Source organism: Rutilus rutilus (assembly GCF_951802725.1).
Source record: "Rutilus rutilus genome assembly, chromosome: 22".
NCBI lineage: Eukaryota > Metazoa > Chordata > Actinopteri > Cypriniformes > Leuciscidae > Rutilus > Rutilus rutilus.
The window spans coordinates 1,878,358-1,903,904 of record NC_140227.1 but is presented as its reverse complement, the minus strand read 5'-3'; the positions used below and the strand labels follow the sequence as shown (position 1 = coordinate 1,903,904).

General features: G+C 42.6%; 1 protein-coding gene across 1 annotated transcript in view; it reads right to left on the bottom strand.

Annotated features, from left to right (window-relative positions):
* The window catches only part of cdk4 (cyclin dependent kinase 4), a 28,793-nt gene extending 11,409 nt beyond the window's left edge, over positions 1-17,384 (bottom strand). Inside the window, exons 1-3 of the mRNA XM_084394814.1 lie at positions 17,158-17,384; positions 15,403-15,623; positions 1,650-1,785 (exon numbers count right to left, since the gene is read on the bottom strand). Of these exons, the coding sequence (XP_084250940.1) occupies positions 1,650-1,785; positions 15,403-15,620 (354 nt within the window). The 5' untranslated portion in view covers positions 15,621-15,623; positions 17,158-17,384. The remainder of the gene's footprint in view (positions 1-1,649; positions 1,786-15,402; positions 15,624-17,157) is intronic.
* Between the last annotated feature and the right edge of the window lie 8,163 nt (positions 17,385-25,547).

Genomic DNA, 25,547 nt, shown 5'->3' with positions numbered 1-25,547 from the left:
TGTGTCTGATCTGAAAACACTGGCTGATTTTGAGGACAGGTGAAATGGTTTTGAAGCAGTTGTTAGACTTTGCTAGCCTGACTACGTCAGCCTTCTTTCTTCCGCTCAATTTCATTTCGCTTCTGTACTCAGTCTGAGACAGCGTAATAGCTTTCCGTTTTCCTCCGGCCTGAAAACAGCCGGCCAATCAACGAACAGAGGGCGGGCTGAGAGCCGTGACGTAGACGCTGATTGTACCGTGGATGCGTAGATTTACTTCACATAATCTGCAAAAGTCGTTCACAGCCATGTTCACTCCGGTATTTCGCTCGATGGTTTTGTTTTCGCATCATACTACATGTGTTTACAGTGGAAGTTAGATGCAGCTGAGCATGCGCATAACACACGCCATAACCAAACGTTATGTGATTGGCTTACGGGTAACCAATGATTTTAAACTTCAGACAAGCGCCTCCCCGCGAGAAAGAAAACGCTTTTCAATTATGCCATGCCAGACTCTGTCTACGGAGCAAAGCGAAGTAGTTTGGTATTACCAGGCTAAGACTTTGCCAGAAGAGTCAATGGTTTTGTGAGTTTAGTTTGAAAATATGGATTTGTGTTTAATGTTGTGAGAGTGTGAGTGTACTATTATCCGTCTCGGCCGATTCGATCACAGCTGCTTCATTTCATTTTTAAAACTTCTCAAATCCTTCTGATGACGTGATGATGTATGTTTCGAGACAGATGTTAAAGGACTCGTATCATGAGGAATTCATTTAGATGGACGAGTTGGAAACAAACATGGCAGATCAACTCTCAGATAAATCAAAAATATATTACACAGGTTCATCATCATTTTGTTTATTAGGTGTAATAGAATAGGTTAGCATGATTTAATGTTAAAAGTTTGGGGTCGGTAAGATTGTTGAATATTTCTGAAAGAATCTCTTCTGCTCACCAAGGCTGCATTTACTTGATCAAAAATACAGTAAACACAGTGAAATGTTATTGTAATGTAAATCTGCTGTTTTCTACGTGAATATCTAGTAAAGTGTAATTTATTCCTGTGATCAAAGCTGAATTTTCAGCATCATTACTCCAGTCTTCAGTGTCACATGATCCTTCAGAAATCACTCTAATATGATGATTTGATGCTCAAGAAACATTTATGATTATTATCAGTGTTGAAAACAGTTGTGCTGCTTCATATTTAAATAGAAAGTTCAAAACAACAGCATAGAATCTTTTGTAACATTATAAATGTCTTTATTGTGACTTGATCAATTTAATGAATCCTTGCTGAATAAAATATTTAGAATAAAAATAAATAATCTTACTTACACCGAACCTTTGAATGGTAGTGCACTCCTTCAAACTAGCGCAGTGCCTTCATGCTACTGTTGAATTAAATAATGATTTTTTTAAATGAACGTTCAGATCTTCATATTTTACACCACAGGGTTTGACAGAAAAGGTTGGATTGACGTAGACGACGTCTAGCCTCAGTCTGAAAACTCAAACTTCCTTCACTGTACATCTAACTAATGAAATCCCTGAACCACAAACAAACATTTGCACTTGATCTACATTAGAGGTGAAATATGACACAGTGATCATCTGGATCAGCATGACTGGATGAATCTCTAGCGCAGTGTTCGAGCGAGTCTTACTCTGATCTGGTGAATGGGCAATCCTGGCGCCGGCACTTTCTCCAGGAACGTCCTGAGGTCCTGATCCACATGCTCAAACACCAGAGTCACTTTAGTCTCCTGGTCCGTTCTCAGTGTGGCGCACACGTCCATGAGCCTGGACACACACAACTACAGATCACACACGTCCATGAGCCTGGACACACACAACTACAGATCACACACGTCCATGAGCCTGGACACACACAACTACAGATCACACACGTCCATGAGCCTGGACACACACAACTACAGATCACACACGTCCATGAGCCTGGACACACACAACTACAGATCACACACGTCCATGAGCCTGGACACACACAACTACAGATCACACACGTCCATGAGCCTGGACACACACAACTACAGATCACACACGTCCATGAGCCTGGACACACACAACTACAGATCACACACGTCCATGAGCCTGGACACACACAACTACAGATCACACACGTCCATGAGGCTGAACACACACAACTACAGATCACACACGTCCATCAGCCTTAACACACACAACTACAGATCACACACGTCCATCAGCCTGAACACACACACACACACACACACACACACACAACTACAGATCACACACGTCCATAAGCCTGAACACACACACACACAACTACAGATCACACACGTCCATGAGCCTGAACACACACACACACAACTACAGATCACACACGTCCATGACCCTGAACACACACACACACACACACACACACACACACACACACACACACACACACACACACACACACACACACACACACACACACAACTACAGATCACACACGTCCATGAGCCTGAACACACACACACAACTACAGATCACACACGTCCATGAGCCTGAACACACACACACACAACTACAGATCACACACGTCCATGACCCTGAACACACACACACACACACACACACACACACACACACACACACACACACACACACACACACACACAACTACAGATCACACACGTCCATGAGCCTGAACACACACACACAACTACAGATCACACACGTCCATGAGCCTGAACACACACACACACACACACAACTACAGATCACACACGTCCATGACCCTGAACACACACACACACACACACACACACACACACACACACACACACACAACTACAGATCACACACGTCCATGAGCCTGAACACACACACACACACACACACACACACACACACACACAACTACAGATCACACACGTCCATGAGCCTGAACACACACACACACAACTAGGCCATCCTTAAAAATATTTTGGTTTGCAGTAACAGCAAAAAAAAAGAAAAAAAGGGTCGGTAGGTCGGTCTATATTTTTTTATATATAAAAAAAATAATATAAAAAAGTATATATTTTTTCATTAAAAAAATAAATAAATCAGGGTCGGTGGGGGGGTGGGATGACATTTTTCACCCATGTCTAAGGGCTGTTTACACCAGGCCACTTAATGCGTTTTCTCAGATCGGATTGCAATCTGATTTATCAAAACGATTCCATTTACACCTGGTTACATGGGCTAAATGTGTGTTGTTTTTTTGCGGATATAAATCCGATCTTCAATTACCGCTATATGTAGATTTAATGGAGTGCACGTCACCGAAAGCAACAGTTATGACTACATTATTTTATTGATCATCAGCTAAAATGTCTGAATCAAAGCCCACAATAAGAGAAAGCGGAAACAGCCCTGGTAAGATCATTTCATTTCTTTACATTTAATGATGATGATTGTGTGTTAAGCGTCAGCGACTTACTTTCACTTTGATTTGCGATAGTTTGCACGTTGATGCTCAGCTTCTCATCTGCGGCGATGCGTGTTGCAGTAGCGTCGTCATATCTGACTAAAACATGACATATAGCCTATAACACGCTCTCGCATGTTTATTTTTTAATAAACCATATTCAACAACATATAAAAATGAAATAATCTTTAGAGTAAAGCCGCAGCCATCATTACCAAGAGCGAACCATTGACAGTGAATGAAACGAAGCAAACTTAGCTTGCAGGCAGTAGTGTGACATGCGTTAACGGTTAACCAATGGTGTAAACATAATCATAGATGACGCGCCACGGGTTTTTATTTAAAAGAAAGAACGTAGCTTATGTTTGTATGTAGGTCTAGGCAATTTATATTCACAATACTTAATAACTAATATTATTTTATTGCATTTGTATTAGTTGTTTGAAGAGTTAAAAAAATCGGTCGGTCTTAACGCAAGTTTACAATCGGCAAGTCGGTCGGACTGAAAGGGAAAAAAAATAAATAATTGGGTCGGTACTAAATTGACAGGGTCGGTCGGGTTACGGCAAACAAGAATATTTTTAAGGATGGCCCTACAGATCACACACGTCCATGACCCTGAACACACACACACACACACACACACACACACACACACACACACACACACACACACACACACACACACACACACACAACTACAGATCACACACGTCCATGAGCCTGAACATACACACAACTACAGATCACACACGTCCATGACCCTGAACACACACACACACACACACACACAACTACAGATCACACACGTCCATGAGCCTGAACATACACACATACAACTACAGATCACACACGTCCATGACCCTGAACACACACACACACACACACACACAACTACAGATCACACACGTCCATGAGCCTGAACACACACACACACACAACTACAGATCACACACGTCCATGACCCTGAACACACACACACACACACACACACACACACAACTACAGATCACACACGTCCATGAGCCTGAACACACACACACACACACACACACACACACACAACTACAGATCACACACGTCCATGAGCCTGAACATACACACACAACTACAGATCACACACGTCCATGAGCCTGAACACACACACACACACACACACACACACACACACACACACACACAACTTCAGATCACACACGTCCATAAGCCTGAACACACACACACACAACTACAGATCACACACGTCCATGAGCTTGAACACACACACACACACTACTACAGATCACACACGTCCATGAGCCTGAACACACACACACACACACAACTACAGATCACACACGTCCATAAGCCTGAACACACACACACACACAACTACAGATCACACACGTCCATGACCATGAACACACACACACACAACTACAGATCACACACGTCCATAAGCCTGAACACACACACACACACACAACTACAGATCACACACGTCCATGAGCCTGAACACACACACACAAGTCCATGAGCTTGAACACACACACAAAACTACAGATCACACACGTCCATAAGCCTGAACACACACACACACACACACACACACACACACACACACACACACCACTACAGATCACACACGTCCATGAGCCTGAACACACACACACACACACACACACACACACACACACAAATACAGATCACACACGTCCATAAGCCTGAACACACACACACAACTACAGATCACACACGTCCATGAGCCTGAACACACACACACACACACACACAAACACACACACACACACACACACACACACACACACACAACTACAGATCACACACGTCCGTGAGCCTCAACACCACACACACACAACTACAGATCACACACGTCCATAAGCCTGAACACACACACACACAACTACAGATCACACACACACACACACACACACACACAACTACAGATCACACACGTGATGTCCATGAGCCTGAACACACACACACACACACACACACACACACACACACACACAACTACAGATCACACACGTCCATGAGCCAGAACACACACACACACAACTACAGATCACTCACGTCCATGAGCCTGAACACACACACACACACACACACACACACACACACACACAACTACAGATCACACACGTCCATGAGCCTCAACACCACACACACACAACTACAGATCACACACGTCCATAAGCCTGAACACATACACACACAACTACAGATCACACACACACACACACACACACACACACACACACACACACACACAGATCACACACGTGATGTCCATGAGCCTGAACACACACACACACACACACACACACACAACTACAGATCACACACGTCCATGAGCCTGAACACACACACACAACTACAGATCACACACGTCCATGAGCCTGAACACACACACACACACAACTACAGATCACACACGTCCATGACCCTGAACACACACACACACACACACACACACACACACACACACACACACACACACACACACACACACACACACACACACACACACAACTACAGATCACACACGTCCATGAGCCTGAACACACACACACAACTACAGATCACACACGTCCATGAGCCTGAACACACACACACACACACAACTACAGATCACACACGTCCATGACCCTGAACACACACACACACACACACACACACACACAACTACAGATCACACACGTCCATGAGCCTGAACACACACACACACACACACACACACACACACACACACAACTACAGATCACACACGTCCATGAGCCTGAACACACACACACACACACAACTACAGATCACACACGTCCATGACCCTGAACACACACACACACACACACACACACACACACACAACTACAGATCACACACGTCCATGAGCCTGAACATACACACAACTACAGATCACACACGTCCATGACCCTGAACACACACACACACACAACTACAGATCACACACGTCCATGAGCCTGAACATACACAAACAACTACAGATCACACACGTCCATGAGCCTGAACACACACACACACACAACTACAGATCACACACGTCCATGACCCTGAACACACACACACACACACACACAACTACAGATCACACACGTCCATGAGCCTGAACACACACACACACACACACACAACTACAGATCACACACGTCCATGAGCCTGAACATACACACACAACTACAGATCACACACGTCCATGAGCCTGAACACACACACACACACACACACACACACACACACACACACACACACACACACACAACTTCAGATCACACACGTCCATAAGCCTGAACACACACACACACACAACTACAGATCACACACGTCCATGAGCTTGAACACACACACACACTACTACAGATCACACACGTCCATGAGCCTGAACACACACACACACACACACAACTACAGATCACACACGTCCATAAGCCTGAACACACACACACAACTACAGATCACACACGTCCATGACCATGAACACACACACACACAACTACAGATCACACACGTCCATAAGCCTGAACACACACACACACACACAACTACAGATCACACACGTCCATGAGCCTGAACACACACACACAAGTCCATGAGCTTGAACACACACACACACAACTACAGATCACACACGTCCATGAGCCTGAACACACACACACACACACACACACCACTACAGATCACACACGTCCATGAGCCTGAACACACACACACACACACACACACACACACACACACACACAAATACAGATCACACACGTCCATAAGCCTGAACACACACACACAACTACAGATCACACACGTCCATGAGCCTGAACACACACACACACACACACACACACACAACTACAGATCACACACGTCCGTGAGCCTCAACACCACACACACACAACTACAGATCACACACGTCCATAAGCCTGAACACACACACACACAACTACAGATCACACACACACACACACACACACACACACACACACACACACACACAACTACAGATCACACACGTGATGTCCATGAGCCTGAACACACACACACACACACACACACACACACACACACACACACACACACAACTACAGATCACACACGTCCATGAGCCTGAACACACACACACACACAACTACAGATCACTCACGTCCATGAGCCTGAACACACACACACACACACACACACACACACACACACACACAACTACAGATCACACACGTCCATGAGCCTGCACACACACACACACACACAACTACAGATCACACACGTCCATGAGCCTGAACACACACACACACACACACACACACACACACACACACACACACACACACACACTCACACACACACACACACTCACACACACTCACACACACACACACACACACACACACACACACACACACACACCCCTACAGATCACACACGTCTATGAGCCTGAACACACACACACACACACACACACACACACACACACACACACAACTACAGATCACACACGTCCATGAGCCTGAACACACACACACAAGTCCATGAGCTTGAACACACACACACACACACAACTACAGATCACACACGTCCATGAGCCTGAACACACACACACACACACACACACACACACACACACACACACACACACACACACACACACACACACACACACACACACACACACACCACTACAGATCACACACGTCCATGAGCCTGAACACACACACACACACACCCACACACAAATACAGATCACACACGTCCATAAGCCTGAACACACACACACAACTACAGATCACACACGTCCATGAGCCTGAACACACACACACACACACACACACACACACACACACACACAACTACAGATCACACACGTCCATGAGCCTCAACACCACACACACACAACTACAGATCACTCACGTCCATAAGCCTGAACACATACATACACAACTACAGATCACACACACACACACACACACACACACACACACACACACACACACACACAACTACAGATCACACACGTGATGTCCATGAGCCTGAACACACACACACACACACACACACACACACACACACACAACTACAGATCACACACGTCCATGAGCCTGAACACACACACACACAACTACAGATCACTCACGTCCATGAGCCTGAACACACACACACACAACTACAGATCACACACGTGATGTCCATGAGCCTGAACACACACACACACACACACACACACACACACACACACACACAACTACAGATCACACACGTCCATGAGCCTGAACACACACACACACAACTACAGATCACTCACGTCCATGAGCCTGAACACACACACACACACACACAACTACAGATCACACACGTCCATGAGCCTGCACACACACACACACACACACACACACACACACAACTACAGATCACACACGTCCATGAGCCTGAACACACACACACACACACACACACACACACACACAACTACAGATCACACACGTCCATAAGCCTGAACACACACACACACACACAACTACAGATCACACACGTCCATGAGCCTGAACACACACACACACAAGTCCATGAGCTTGAACACACACACACACACAACTACAGATCACACACGTCCATGAGCCTGAACACACACACACACACACACCACTACAGATCACACACGTCCATGAGCCTGAACACACACACACACACACACACACACACACACACACACACAAATACAGATCACACACGTCCATAAGCCTGAACACACACACACAACTACAGATCACACACGTCCATGAGCCTGAACACACACACACACACACACACACACACACAACTACAGATCACACACGTCCGTGAGCCTCAACACCACACACACACAACTACAGATCACACACGTCCATAAGCCTGAACACACACACACACAACTACAGATCACACACACACACACACACACACACACACACACACACACAACTACAGATCACACACGTGATGTCCATGAGCCTGAACACACACACACACACACACACACACACACACACACACACACACACACACACACACACACAACTACAGATCACACACGTCCATGAGCCTGAACACACACACACACACAACTACAGATCACTCACGTCCATGAGCCTGAACACACACACACACACACACACACACAACTACAGATCACACACGTCCATGAGCCTCAACACCACACACACACAACTACAGATCACACACGTCCATAAGCCTGAACACATACACACACAACTACAGATCACACACACACACACACACACACACACACACACACATACAGATCACACACGTGATGTCCATGAGCCTGAACACACACACACACACACACACACACACACACAACTACAGATCACACACGTCCATGAGCCTGAACACACACACACACACACACAACTACAGATCACTCACGTCCATGAGCCTGAACACACACACACACACACACACACACACACACACAACTACAGATCACACACGTCCATGAGCCTGCACACACACACACACACACACACAACTACAGATCACACACGTCCATGAGCCTGAACACACACACACACACACACACACACACACACACACTCACACACACTCACACACACACACACACACACACACACACACACACACACACACACACACCCCTACAGATCACACACGTCTATGAGCCTGAACACACACACACACACACACACACACACACACACACACACACACACACACACACACACAACTACAGATCACACACGTCCATGAGCCTGAACACACACACACAAGTCCATGAGCTTGAACACACACACACACACACACAACTACAGATCACACACGTCCATGAGCCTGAACACACACACACACACACACACACACACACACACACACACACACACACACCACTACAGATCACACACGTCCATGAGCCTGAACACACACACACACACACCCACACACAAATACAGATCACACACGTCCATAAGCCTGAACACACACACACAACTACAGATCACACACGTCCATGAGCCTGAACACACACACACACACACACACACACACACAACTACAGATCACACACGTCCATGAGCCTCAACACCACACACACACAACTACAGATCACTCACGTCCATAAGCCTGAACACATACATACACAACTACAGATCACACACACACACACACACACACACACACACACACACAACTACAGATCACACACGTGATGTCCATGAGCCTGAACACACACACACACACACACACACACACACACACACACAACTACAGATCACACACGTCCATGAGCCTGAACACACACACACACAACTACAGATCACTCACGTCCATGAGCCTGAACACACACACACACAACTACAGATCACACACGTGATGTCCATGAGCCTGAACACACACACACACACACACACACACACACAACTACAGATCACACACGTCCATGAGCCTGAACACACACACACACAACTACAGATCACTCACGTCCATGAGCCTGAACACACACACACACACACACACACAACTACAGATCACACACGTCCATGAGCCTGCACACACACACACACACACACACACACACAACTACAGATCACACACGTCCATGAGCCTGAACACACACACACACACACACACACACACACACACACACACACACACACACACACACACCCCTACAGATCACACACGTCTATGAGCCTGAACACACACACACACACACACACACACACACACACACACACACACACACACACACACACACACACACACACACACACACAACTACAGATCACACACGTCCATGAGCCTGAACACACACACACACAACTACAGATCACACACGTCCATGAGCCTGAACACACACACACACACACACACACAGACACACACACACACACACACACAACTACAGTTCACACACGTCCATGAGCCTGAACACACACACACACACACACACACACACACACACACAACTACAGATCACACACGTCCATGAGCCTGAACACACACAACTACAGATCACACACGTCCATGAGCCTGAACACACACACACACACACACACACACACACACACACACACACACAACTACAGATAACAAACGTCCATGAGCCTTAACATACACACACACACAACTACAGATCACACACGTCCATGAGCCTGAACATACACACACACACACACACACACACACACACACACACACACACACACACACACACACACACACACACACAACTACAGATCACACACGTCCATGAGCCTGAACACACACACACACACACACACACACACACACACACACACACACACACACACACACACACACACAACTACAGATCACACACGTCCATGAGCCTGAACACACACAACTACAGATCACACACGTCCATGAGCCTGAACACACACACACACACACACACACACACACACACACACACACACACACACACACATCCATGAGCCTGAACACACACACACACACACACACACACACACACACACACACACACACACACACACACACACACACATCCATGAGCCTGAACACACACACAACACAATCACACACACACCTGTTACGTCCAGGACTTACGTCTGAATCAACATGCATCAATGCTATATTTTTCTAAATGTCATAATCATTTGTTAACAAACAAGTATTCATTACTTCAATGAGCTCATTGTTTCTGCCTTAAAGTATTACATTGTTTAAATTAATTTATTTTCAGCTAACTGTTATTTTGTACAAGTGCATTTCTGAAATACATAACTTAGACAGTTTCCTCCAATAACAGATCACTGTAAATTGTAATGTGGACTCATGCATTTTCTGCAAAGCTGCTTTGAAAAGATGTGTATTTTGAAAAGCGCTACACGAATAAATGTGAATTGAATTGAAATTTCTGTGGAATGTATCAGTTGTATTAGTGGTGTGTGCATGTTTCTCTCCTCTGTATATTTCTATCTTGTCTCGAGCTGTTCCTGAATAGGATACCAGCGATAACCTGTTCCTTATTACCATCCTGGCACTTTCCTCATCCTGGTTGATGGCGCTTGAACGGAAACAGGATAAAGCTCAGGAAGAGACATGAGACTTAAGTCTGAGGTTTCCCTGTTCTCCCATCAGACTCTCCAACTGTAGTGTTCGCTTAAGAATCAGAGTGTGATTCGTGTGTGTAGATCATTGACATTAAGAAATGCCAGAAGTACTTGAATTGAACTTTAAAGTTGTTGTGGTTTCTAATACATGAATAACTAATGCACTATTTTCCATTCAAAGTAAATATGTAGCATAATTAGTTAATTTAATTAACAGGAGCACAATAATGTAACTCATACATTCCTTGACTTTAATCAAACTTTAATCAGAATAAGTTCCTCTAGCAGCATCTCTTCTCTGATGACGAGGGCGGGGCTTTAACCTGTCACTCACATGAGATCCACCAATAGCAAACCACAACCATCCAATCATCCAATCAAAATCAAGCCCCGCCCACATCTGTTCTTGTTCCAGAAGCGTTTCACGCAGATATACGGCACAATAGGGAGAAAAGACCTTCGAGTGCAGATCACTTTAGTGAACACAGGCATACATTATCGAATAATGAAGCAGGAATAAAACATTTAAATGCTTAAGGCTTAAAGGTGCAGTAAGCAATTTCTGAGAATTATTGTTGAACACTGTTGATAATTGTCAGCAGGAATATTAGGCTGCTGTCACTTTAAGACCTGAAGCACAGATCCAATATACTGTTACACATGTGTTTTCTTTCTCAACTGTTTATGTTCACTTATAATGTAACTGACTGTGTTTTTGTCAATACTCGCCATGACCGGCATTTTGACATTATTTTGTGTGTATTTGACTGTTTAAGTGCAATAAGTAGTAGAAAAGAACTCAATTTAGTACTGAGAGGCGGCTTTATGTGCCGTACTTTGGCTGTGAGCACCAAATCTGTGGGAATGAGTAAAATTATGCGCAATAGTTAAAAAAAAAAAATTCAGATTGATATATGTCGAAAAATCTATATATTTGACAACACTACATGGCACTTTGTTTATTATTTCAGATGCATTTTCAAAAGACTTAGTTTGAAAAAAATGTCTCATTCATTGCTCTTTCTACAGTCTTTCTCCCTCTTGCTCTCTCTCTCTACCCTCCCCCATCATGAGTGGACACGCCCCCTACTGCTGATTGGCTCTCTCTCTCTCTCCTCCCCCATCATGAGTGGACACGCCCCTTACTGCTGATTGGCTCTCTCTCCTCCCCCATCATAAGTGGACACGCCCATTACTGCTGATTGGCTCTCTCTCTCTACCCTCCCCCATCGTGAGTGGACACACCCACTACTGCTGATTGGCTCTCTCTCTCTACCCTCCCCCATCATGGGTAGACATGCCCCCAACTGCTGATTGGCTCTCTCTCCCCTCCCCCATCATGAGTGGACACGCCCCCTACTGCTGATTGGCTCTCTCTCTCTCTCCTCCCCCATCATGAGTGGACACGCCCCTTACTGCTGATTGGCTCTCTCTCCTCCCCCATCATGAGTGGACACGCCCCCTACTGCTGATTGGCTCTCTCTCCTCCCCCATCATGAGTGGACACACCCCCTACTGCTGATTTGCTCTCTCTCTCTCCTCCCCCATCATGAGTGGACACGCCACGTGTGTGTGTGTGTGTGTGTATGTGTGTGTGTACTATATATATATAGGCTATATGATTTCACCAAATCAGCTTATGTTTTTAAATATCTGAACCTACACTCTTAACATCAGTCAATCAAGCATTATATTATGATATTATGATAATCAAGAACTATTTAATGATAGAACTTTAGTAATTAGAAGTAAACTTGTAACCGTGTATGAATGCATATTTGTCATTTTAACTCAACTAAGGACTGGTGATGCTTAAGGTAGTGTTGGTCATTCAGTTACTGTGAAAAATAATACAAATTATTAAAAGATAATACTAGGCTCCTACTACGAATTCTACTCCTAATAACAATATACAACACACTAAGGATTGATTAGCTGCTGGGTTTATGAATATTAATCACGTTGTCAGCGTTCGCTCAAACTGATTTGCTGAAATCAAAACAGGGATGAGCCCCAGCCAATGAGATTGCCGTATGCGCATTAGTTCCGCCTACTACTGCTTGTTATTAAAAGCTGAATACTTCAAAATTAACTCTGTTATTTTATAGGAGAATACAACAAAGAATATTGTTTACATGTAGCGCGTCGATTCTGTGTGGTATGTAAGGCTCTCGCTCTCTTTCTCTTTCTCTTTGCGTGTGTGAGAAACCCAGCGCTCTCAGCAAATCGACCGTGAGTTGTGCGCCTTCACAATAGAGTTCACTGTACGTCAAACACAGGTACGCTGCACACATCCATTGAGCTGAATAGAAATTGTACAGATCATTTGACGGAGAGCGAAACTCTCAAGCACTGAGTTAGATTGTTCAGCGAGTGAAAATATAAACTTATATTTATCCTCTAACACACACATACTGGCGAGTAAAATCTAAGAATTTATTAGCCAATGGCTAATGATAGACATTACTTAGTCGCCCAGAGTGAAGATTTAGTCGCATATGCGAGTGATTTAATCGCATTGTAAAGGGTTGTCCCTCATTATGAGTGGACACGCCCCCTACTGCTGATTGGCTCTCTCTCTCTCTCCTCCCCCATCATGAGTGGACACGCCCCTACTGTGGATTGGCTCTCTCTCCTCCCCCATCATGTGTGGACACGCCACCTACATATGATTGGCTCCCTCTCCTCCCCCATCATGTGTGGACACACCCCCTACTGCTGATTGGCTACAGGTTTGTTGTAGCGCACGGTCCGTTCCTCTTTGAACAGCGTTTCTCGGAAATTGCTTACTGCACTTTTAATGCCTGAAAGCACAAGTGACGACTGTATATCAGCACATGCACACGTGTGTTTCGGTACCTGACGATGTTGGGGTGGTCGAACTGCTCCAGTCTCTTTAGCAGCGCCACCTCTCGGACCGTGGACAGTGGAAGGCCGTCCTGATTGGTCTGCACTCGCACACTCTTCAGAGCCACGAACTGCCCGCTGTCTCTGTCGCGAGCCTTGTAAACCGTACCGTAAGCGCCTCCGCCGATCTCCGCCACCGGCTCATACTGAACCACACTCTCCTGCTCCATTGCCTGCAGAAAACACGTTATCATGACACGCCTCTCTGGAGAACTCCACTGTGATTGGCTCTCTACTGTCAAACATATGCATCTATAAAGAAACTGTGAAACTGAGAATGTTTAATAAAGGCTGTGAAACAAAGTTTGTGTTTACATAATATATGTGTGTATTGTGTATAATTATTTTGTATATATAAAAACACACATATGCATGTATATACTGTATATATATATATATATAATTTATATTATACATAAATATAAATATTTTATATATAAATAACAAATTTTTCTTAAATATATACATGTATGTGTGTGTATTTATATAAACAAAATAATTATACATAATACACACACACATATATTATGTAAACACAAACTTGTATTTTGGATGCGAAAAATCGTGATTAATAATTTCACAGCCCTAAATTAAATTTGACATTATTAACCTTGCATTACGCTTTCTAAACACGGTTTCAAAAAGGTTAAATCTCAAATCATTCAGTCTGGTGTTTTTAATATGTACATCAAAATAATAATTGTTTGGTACAATGTACTTTTGTATTGACATACATTACAATGTTTAAACAGTAAGTACAGTAAGTAATAAGTACACTGTATCAAATAATTTATTTAAATGTTAGTACAAATAGTAAAAGACACTTAATATAAAAGTGTGACCGCATTAAGTTACACTTTATTTTAAGGTGTCCTTGTTACAGAGTAATTATACATTTAAGCATGGAGTAATAATAATCAAATACATGTTTGTACTATAGGGGGTTACACTTTATTTTAAGGTGTCCTTGTTACAGTGTAATTATATATTTAAGCATGGAGTAATAATAATCAAATACATGTTTGTACTATAGGGGGTTACACTTTATTTTAAGGTGTCCTTGTTACAGAGTAATTATACATTTAAGCATGGAGTAATAATAATCAAATACATGTTTGTACTATAGGGGGTTACACTTTATTTTAAGGTGTCCTTGTTACAGTGTAATTATATATTTAAATACTGAGTGATATTAATAAACCGTTTTTTTTTTTTTTTTTTAGTTAGTTGCATGTAATGTACTGTTATTTCTATAGTATGATGTGTAACAAGATCACTGTAAAATAAAGTTTGACCAGATTAGGTTAGGTTTAGTTGCATGTAATTGTGCATAATTTATAGTAAAAAAAAAAAAAAAATTAAATTTAAATATTTAGCTGCCTTTATATTTTAGGAAGTAAATCAGTCTAACCAAACCGTCCAGGTATAATTGACCACTGATTATTATTCCAGTATGAAGGCATGCTGTTAGGGCTGCTGGGAAAAGTACCATGGTAAAGTACAGTAAATGTTTGTGTTTGTCCTGCAACAGTCACACGCTCACACTCACAGGATGAGCAGATGTTCGTCACTCTCATCAGTCATTATGAGTTTAACTAAACTTGCAGTCAGTAACAACACGTCATCAGATCACATCCGCCGAACGCAACATCAAACGAAGCGCTATTCCGAGTAAAGTAACAAACACACTTAATAAGACACGCTCACCACGTTTCTCCTCGTGTGTAGAGCTGGTTAAACTAGTTTAGAAGAGTAGAAGCTCATCTCATCTCATCTGATCCGCGGAGTTTCTTCCGTCTGCGGCGCGGCAGATGTGTGTGTTGTTCAGAGATGAGCTCAGCTGATGTTTCATGAGTTTATTTCATGAAAGTGTGTGTGAAACTCTGGCCTGTTCTCTGCCTGTCTCAATTCACTTCCTGTCTAAGTCTGATCTCAGGGCGGAGCGAACACGGTCAGACCCTTCACACACTTTAACCAAAAACCGCACACTTTAACTATCACAATCACTCCTTTAGCATTAAACTTACACAATAATGAAATACTTTAACATGAAACTTACTGCAGTTTATAGACATTTTGAAAGTAAAACTTTTTGGCATAGCCACATTAAGTTTTTTTCTCTCTAGCCTACTCTGCATATTTACAATATTTTTGTAATTTGTTTTATTTGACAAAATTCATAAAAGTTGATGGACAAAACGTGTAGGCCTAAGAATCATAAACATTTGTTGATCACACACACATATATATATAGGCCTATAGAATTTTTTTGTGCAAAAATTCAAAATCCTATGCAAAAGAGTTTTTGTTGAGGGAACCAATTTACATCTTCCCTGCATCACTATATTCTTTTTCTTTCTTTTTGTATGGAATATTGCAGTATTTCTTATAAACGGAGCCGTCGGGCCTCGTGCCAAAGTAAAGCGACAGTTGACTTGATGATGTAAAGCCAATAGCTAAAGTTCATGTTTTGTCCTTCGAAATCCTATAATAGTAAAAAGACATACATAGCTAAAAGTGAGACTAATATTGAACAATATGATTGATCTGCCTGCATTGACACCATTATATGAGAACTGGACGATGACATCACTGTTTTCTCCAGAGCGACTGTATAAATAAATGAACTAAAATGACTTAAATGACTTTTTTAAAACAAAAATGAACCATCACTGAACTTACTTAAGCTGGACTATGACGCTATTTTCTTCTAAATCTGCTGTACAGCAGAAACAATCTTTGTTGCATTATTTTCCTGTTATCTCTGTAAAGCTGCTTTGAAACAATCTGTATTGTAAAAAGCGCTATATAAATAAAGGTGACGACTATCATGATGTTGTATTATTCTGCTTGTTAATTTATTATGCAGTAACTTATATTGCTCTGAGCGTGTGCGCGTGACAGTGATTCATGCGCACACATCTCATTCAAGTTCGTAGAGAGCTTTATTCAGTCCATTTTAAATTCTGAATTTGGCCGCCTCTGAAATGGGTCAAACCATAGATATCACATGAGAAGTTCATGTAAATACGTTAGAAATCCACGTCTTCACTGACTCTCCTTTGAAGCCTTCGCCGTCGACTAGCCCCAGCAGCGGAACGAGTGACTCTGCTTTGCAGTTCAGCGGACGGCACCTTCCTGCTTTCAGCAACTCGGCGCCGTAGCAACTTATACCTTCGCCAGCCAAGCTGCTTCGGCCTTGCACACTATGGCAGGCCTCCAGGTGTTTCAGACCAAGCTCCTCCGCTCCCTGGACGAGTCTGGACTGGACCCCGCGGCCTTCAGAGATCTGCGCAGCGCCACTGATCTTGCCCTGTGCGCCACGAAGACCACTGCCCAGGCTATAGGAAGAAGCATGGCCAGCCTAGTTGTGTTAGAGCGCCATCTCTGGCTCAACCTGACTGAGATCAAGGATGCAGACAGGGCTGCTTTCCTGGACTCTCCAATCTCAAGTGCTGGTCTCTTTGGCCCCATGGTGAAGGGATTCTCCAATCACTTCACAGAGGCTCAGAAGTCATTGCAACACTGCCTGCCAAAGCGCTCCAGTTCGACGTCGGGTCACCCAAAGAAAGCGTCGACCCCACAGCCAGCTAAACCAACACCGCCAGCGTCTTAGCCCTGGCGCCCACAGCCTGCTAAGCGCTTCCCGTTCCCAGACCATCAGGGGCCCCGACCCAAGATTGTGTTGGACCCTGAGCCTCGGAAGCCCTCCTAGTCTACGGACAGGAAGAAAAAGGAAGGGGTTAAGTCCCGCCACGGCCGGACCACCCCCGAAGAAAACTTGTGCGCTTCTCCCAGCCCCCTCTTCAGTTCAGGCGGCTGGAGATGTTTAAAGTGTAGCCAATGGGTCCGTCACAGTTCACGCACACAAACGCTGTTTTAACAGCGACCCAAATAAAGCACGAAAAGAGCACCCTTTCCCTCCAAAATATAAGGGTGACCGGATCCCTGTTACACGGTGGCCCGTCCCCGAATGTCATTCAGCCCCTAGTCACTCGGGCAAAGGCCTGGGAAGCCATCCCTGGTGTGTCAAAATGGGTATTAAACACAGTAAAACGAGGTTACTCACTACAGTTCGCTCGCAGACCACCACACTTTCACGCAGTGGTTGAAACATCGGTGAGGAGCAACATGGCTCACATCCTCCACATCGAAGTGTTAAGTCTAACAGCAAAAGGAGCTGTCGAGACAGTTCCCCCCGCCATTAAGCGAGTCGGGCTTTTACAGCCGTTACTTCCTCGTTCTGAAAAAGAACGGTGGCCTCAGGCCCATCCTAGATCTCAGACACCTGAAAAAGGCCCTCATGAGACGGCCATTCAGAATGCTAACAATCAAACAAATCCTCGTGCAAATTCGCCCAGGGGATTGGTTTTTGTCAGTGGATCTGAAAGATGCTTACTTTCACATCCAAATAGCCCCCATCACAGGCCGTTCTTGAGATTAGCCTTGGAGGGGCAGGCTTATCAATACACGGTCCTGCCATTCGGTCTGTCCCTGGCTCCTGAAGACGATAGAGAATTGAGTCTACTCTGCCCTGTTACGGCTCTCAGAATTTCTAAATTTTGCTTTTAACCTTACTGTGATTTTATACTAAGACAGTTTTATGCTGTTTTAGGTTATGATTTCGGTTCTCTACCCTAATTAATGAAGAATCAAGGTGCTAGCAAGCAAGCTTAGCGATAGTTTAGTTATCACGTAAGTCAGGATTGTATGTTTTGACTAGCGGCTGGATGTTAGCTAACTTTGTTATTCAAGATACAAACACCTAACGTTAATGTTACAGACAGGCTGTTGTGGTAGTTTTGAAGGTGACTAACGTTACCGCCACCGTGTTGCCCAGATGAAGTTGTCCGACGTAGCAACAGTAACTAAGGGGGGCGGGGCTTAGCCAAATATGCGTTAAGAGCTTGCTCAAGTACTGGGGAGCTAAACCATTTAGTGCTTTGTAAGTAATCAGCAATATTTTAAAACGTATACATTGTTTAATAGGGAGCCAATGCAGTGTTGACAGAACTGGGCTAATATGGTCATACTTCCTGGTTCTGGTAAGAACTCGAGCTACTGCGTTTTGAACCAGCTGTAGTTTGTTTATTAAGCTTGCAGGGCAACCACCCAGTAGAGCATTACAATAATCTAGCCTTGAGGTCATGAACGCATGAACTAATTGTCCCGCATTTGTCATTGAGACTATATGACGTAATTTAGATTTTTTTTTTAAGATGGAAAAATGCGGTTTTACAGATACTAGACGCGTGACTTTTAAATGAAGGATTGGTATCAAAGAGCACACCCAGGTTCCTAAGCCACGACAAAGACTCAACAGAGCAGCCATCAAGTGTTAGACAGTATTCTAGGTTATTACGTGTGGACGTTTTTTGTCCAATAATTAAAATTTTATGTTTTTTAAAGAATTTAATAGTAGGATATTACTAGTCATCCAGTTTATTATATCAGCTATGCATTCCGTTAATTTTGTGAATTGGTAGGTTTCATTAGGTTGTGAAGAAATATAGAGCTGAGTATCATCGGCATAATAGTGAAAACTAATTCCATGTTTCCTAATAATATCTCCTAATGGTAGCATGTACAGAGTGAACAGCAACGGTCCTAGTACTGAGCCTTGTGGTACGCCATACTGAACTTGTGATCGATGAGACATCTCTTCATTTACTGCTACAAACTGATAACGGTCAGATAAGTATGATTTAAACCATGCTAATGCAATTCCACTAATGCCAACATAATTTTCGAGTCTATTTAAAAGAATGTTGTGGTCAATAGTGTCAAATGCAGCACTAAGATCGAGTAACACTAATAGCGAGATACAACCACGATCGGATGATAAAAGCAAATCATGTGTGACTCTAATGAGAGCAGTCTCAGTACTATGGTATGGTCTAAATCCTGACTGAAAATCCTCGCAGATATCATTTCTTTCTAAAAAGGAACATAGTTGTGAAGATACTGCCTTTTCTAGTATCTTTGACAGAAAAGGTAGATTCGAGATCGGCCTGTAATTGACTAATTCTGTAGGATCAAGTTGTGTTTTTTTAACAAGCGGTTCAATCATAGCCAGCTTAAAGGTTTTTGGTTCGTATCCTAGAGACAAAGATGAATTGATGATAGTAAGAAGAGGATCTATGACCTCTGGAAGCATCTCTTTCAGTAGCTTAGTCGGTATAGGGTCTAACATACATGTTGTCGGTTTAGATGATTTAATGAGTTTAGCGAATTCTTCCTCTCCTACAGCAATAAATGAATCTAATTTTTCCTTAGGGAGACTACAATGCACTCCCTCATGCGATACTGTAGTAGACGTTGCATAGTTATAATTTTGTCCCTGATATTATCAATCTTATAAGTGAAGAAGGTCATAAAGTCATTGATGCTGTGTTGCTTGGAAATGTCTGGGCTTGAAGCTTTCTTTTTCGTTAGTTTAGCCACCGTTTCAAATAAACACCTAGGGTTTTGTTTATTTTCTTCTAATAGTGTTGAAAAATAAGCAGATCTAGCAGCTTTTAAGGCCTCTCTGTATGCAATCGAACTCTCTTTCCATGAAATGCGAAATACCTCTAGTTTTGTTTTCTTCCAGTTGCGCTCCGTTTTTCTGGCTGCTCTCTTAAGTGCCTGAGTGTGCTCGCTGTACCACGGCGTTGGACTATTTTCTTTAATCTTCTTTAAGTGCAACGGAGCAACTGTGTCTAAAGTGCTGAAAAAGAGAGAGTTAAAAGTTTCTGTTGCAATATCGAGTTCTTCTAAGCTATCCGGGATGCGGAGATGATGAAACTGATTAGGAAGATTATTAATATGTGCATATCTGCTATTAATAAAGCAATCTTTAGTGGCAGAAGGGATAGGTCTCACATATTTGTAACACGGAGTCGGCTTTGCAGCCTTGGCTAAATGTAATTTACACGAGACTAGATAATGATCTGAGATGTCATCGCTCTGCTGCAGAATTTCAACGCCATCAACATTGATTCCGTGTGATAATATTAGATCTAGGGTATGAGTACGACAATGAGTAGGTCCTGACACGTGTTGTCTAACTCTAATAGAGTTCAGAATGTCTTTAAATGCCAATCCCAATGCATCTTTTTCATTATCTATATGTATATTAAATTCACCAACAATTAGTACTTTATCTGCAGCCAATACTAACTCTGATAGAAAGTCAGCAAATTCTTTGATAAAATCTTTATGGTGCCCTGGTGGCCTGTATACAGTAGCCAGCACAAATCTCAAACGTGATTTGTCATTTACACTATATATTTTTACATTAAGCACCAACACTTCAAAAGAAGTATATTTAAAACTAGATTTCATAATGATTTCGAAAATATCTATTTTTGCTGTGCTGCAAACGCTGAATTAAAGTGACAGCGCATGTTTTGTGGTCAAAATGAACACAGATTGACCTGAAAATGTAGTAATTTCACCATAAATGCGATTAATTAAATAAAATGTAGTCATCTCACCATAAATGTATTTAATTAAATACTACTTTTTTCACTTTAAGACCGGGGTAAAGCAAGGAAAACTACAATTTACCTCAACAAGGCGACATAATGAACGACACTCGTCTCATTCGTGGAGGTGGAAAAACAAGTTCTTTGTAAATTCATCAAGCAACCTGTGTATATCTTCAACCATATTGTATATGGTGAATGACTTCTTTGGAGGAGGTTTGCATGACTTCGGCTTTTGTCTCTGGATTGTGCTTTTCACTGGTTTCTATTCCTTTATAACCTTCTGTGGAGGTTTACGTGGCATTGGCTTTTTTCCTATCTGCAATAGAGATGTGATTTTTAAGTCAGCTGCAGCATCACACTATTGATCCATATTACAATATTTAATGAATCTTAGACTGTAGACATCACAAAAGTTCTCTGAGTAAACGTCCATCTTCTCGTGAGACAAAAGCAGAATGATGAGATCACACGTGACAGATCAGCCGTAGTCTTTATTACATTTGGATGTGTGTGATCCTGTGATGGCTTTAGATGGGACACGTTGTGCACTTACTTTCTCATAGAGTCTGGCAAATGTGGGTCTCTCCTCTTGGTGTTTTAGCTTTCTATGAGGTTTCTGTTCTTCAACTCCAGTTCGGTTGATCTTCTCTTTAATGCCGTCTGCCTCCTTGTTCCTGTACAAAAACAAAAAGAGGGTCAAACACTGTCACTGTCTTCAGTTCCCAGACTTCCCACAGATTAGAGTGTGAAGAAATCAAACCCATGGTTGTGCACAAGAAACTTACATCTTTTTTATTTGATTCTTATTTAGCTTGATGAGCTTTTCAGTTTCGTCCATGAAGTCGATACTTTCCAAAACCGGATCTTTCATGTTTTCTTTAGGCTCACAGACTTTCTTGAAACAGATTACAGTAACAGAGATGGCTATGAATAATGTTATCAGAAGCAGTATCTTAACTGTGCATATGCAACATCTACATATGTAAAACTAGAACATAAGTTGTGCACATTGGCATGACAGTAGTATTGTGCTGACCCTGTTTTTAGCTGTGTCCTGTTCGCATTATTTTCTGCCTTCAGCCTTCTTTCAGATACGGCACTTTCCTTCTGAGGTATATGATGGCCCTCTTTACGATTCTTTACAATAGAAAAAGAGAGAAAGGTTACAAGAGTACAGAAAAGAAAAACTTAGTCCACAATTTACAAGCAGTAGATATTTCATATTTCATGTTGACGATACATAAGCATAAGAAAATACTTTAATACAATGCTTAACATATGAACGCAGGCTTAATGTTAATATTGACCGAGGATGATGGTTGAAAAAACTCATTCATTACGATGTAGGGTGACCACCATCAAACACACCAAATGTTCAACCAATAGACTGATGCATCAAAGGGCCTGGGTTAAGTTGTGCCAGATCCAGACCACCTAGACCTACATACTCACAGGGGATAGTCTTGAGAAGTGAGGAGATGGGCATGCCTCATCATTGTTTGACTTAGGCCTGCCTGCTATTTGTTTAATTTAGCTAACACTGATTTCAGTTTTTAGTTTGCACTATGTTATTAAAGAGAAGTTTTATTCCGTTTTTAAGTGGCCTATGTCACAATAGGATGTTTAGAAATTAGCCTAGTCACTTTATTCTTATATGTTACATAGCTGACAGACAGCGCTATGTCAACAGGCATCTATTGCCAAAGCCTTTTTGCCTGAAATGATTCACAAATATCATATATTGTGTTGCTATGGTGCTCTAAATGGATGCTAGGGCGTAGCTTGATAGCTTCACAATGATCCTGAGGGACTGATTGGTCGTCTGAGTAAAATGAGCCCACCCCCTTGTCTCTATGACACTGTGATCCAGAGTTATGTTCAATACAAAATCCCTATGCAATTGACCATAGTAGGAAAAATGCATGCTATGGTATTCAGTATCTAAATAAACCTTAAATGAGTAATTTTGTATTGAATTTATCTTGCTTTCATATAGCATTACGGTTCATAACATTAAAATGTTCTGTTTTACTTCAGAAATCACTGGCACAATTTACCCCAATGTATTCCCCCAAAGGCACAACTTCCCCCGCACCAGGGGCAAGTTGTGCCATGAGACCACTTTTTTCCCAAAAGCTATATTTCTGAAACAATTTATTTCAGATCCAAAGTTATTGTTCTCAGGGATGCAACACATCCTGAAATATATGTACATCCTTAAGTTGAAGGCATTACTGCCATGGCCTCACTTTAAAGTCACTTTGAGTAAAAACTGGCACAACTCACCCCACTTTCCCCTACGTACAAGCAAGATGAATCCAGAAAATGAGTTTCTCGTTAAATGTTTTGCCATAGAAAACCATTATAAAGAAAACGCCTAACGATTTGGCACTTTGAGTCAGTCTGTCTGTCAATAAGGAATAAAATATGATATAAATAATGACATAAAAAGTAAATAAATATGAAATATTCTTTCTAAAAAAGAACGCCTGATAATATGAAAATGACTTTAAACGTTGAATATATTAAATGTTGAATGTCAAAATAACTGTCTGATGTTGAATTACAAAATAAAAGGCCCCCAAAAACTCAATTATTTACCTTTTTTATCTATTCGGATCCGAT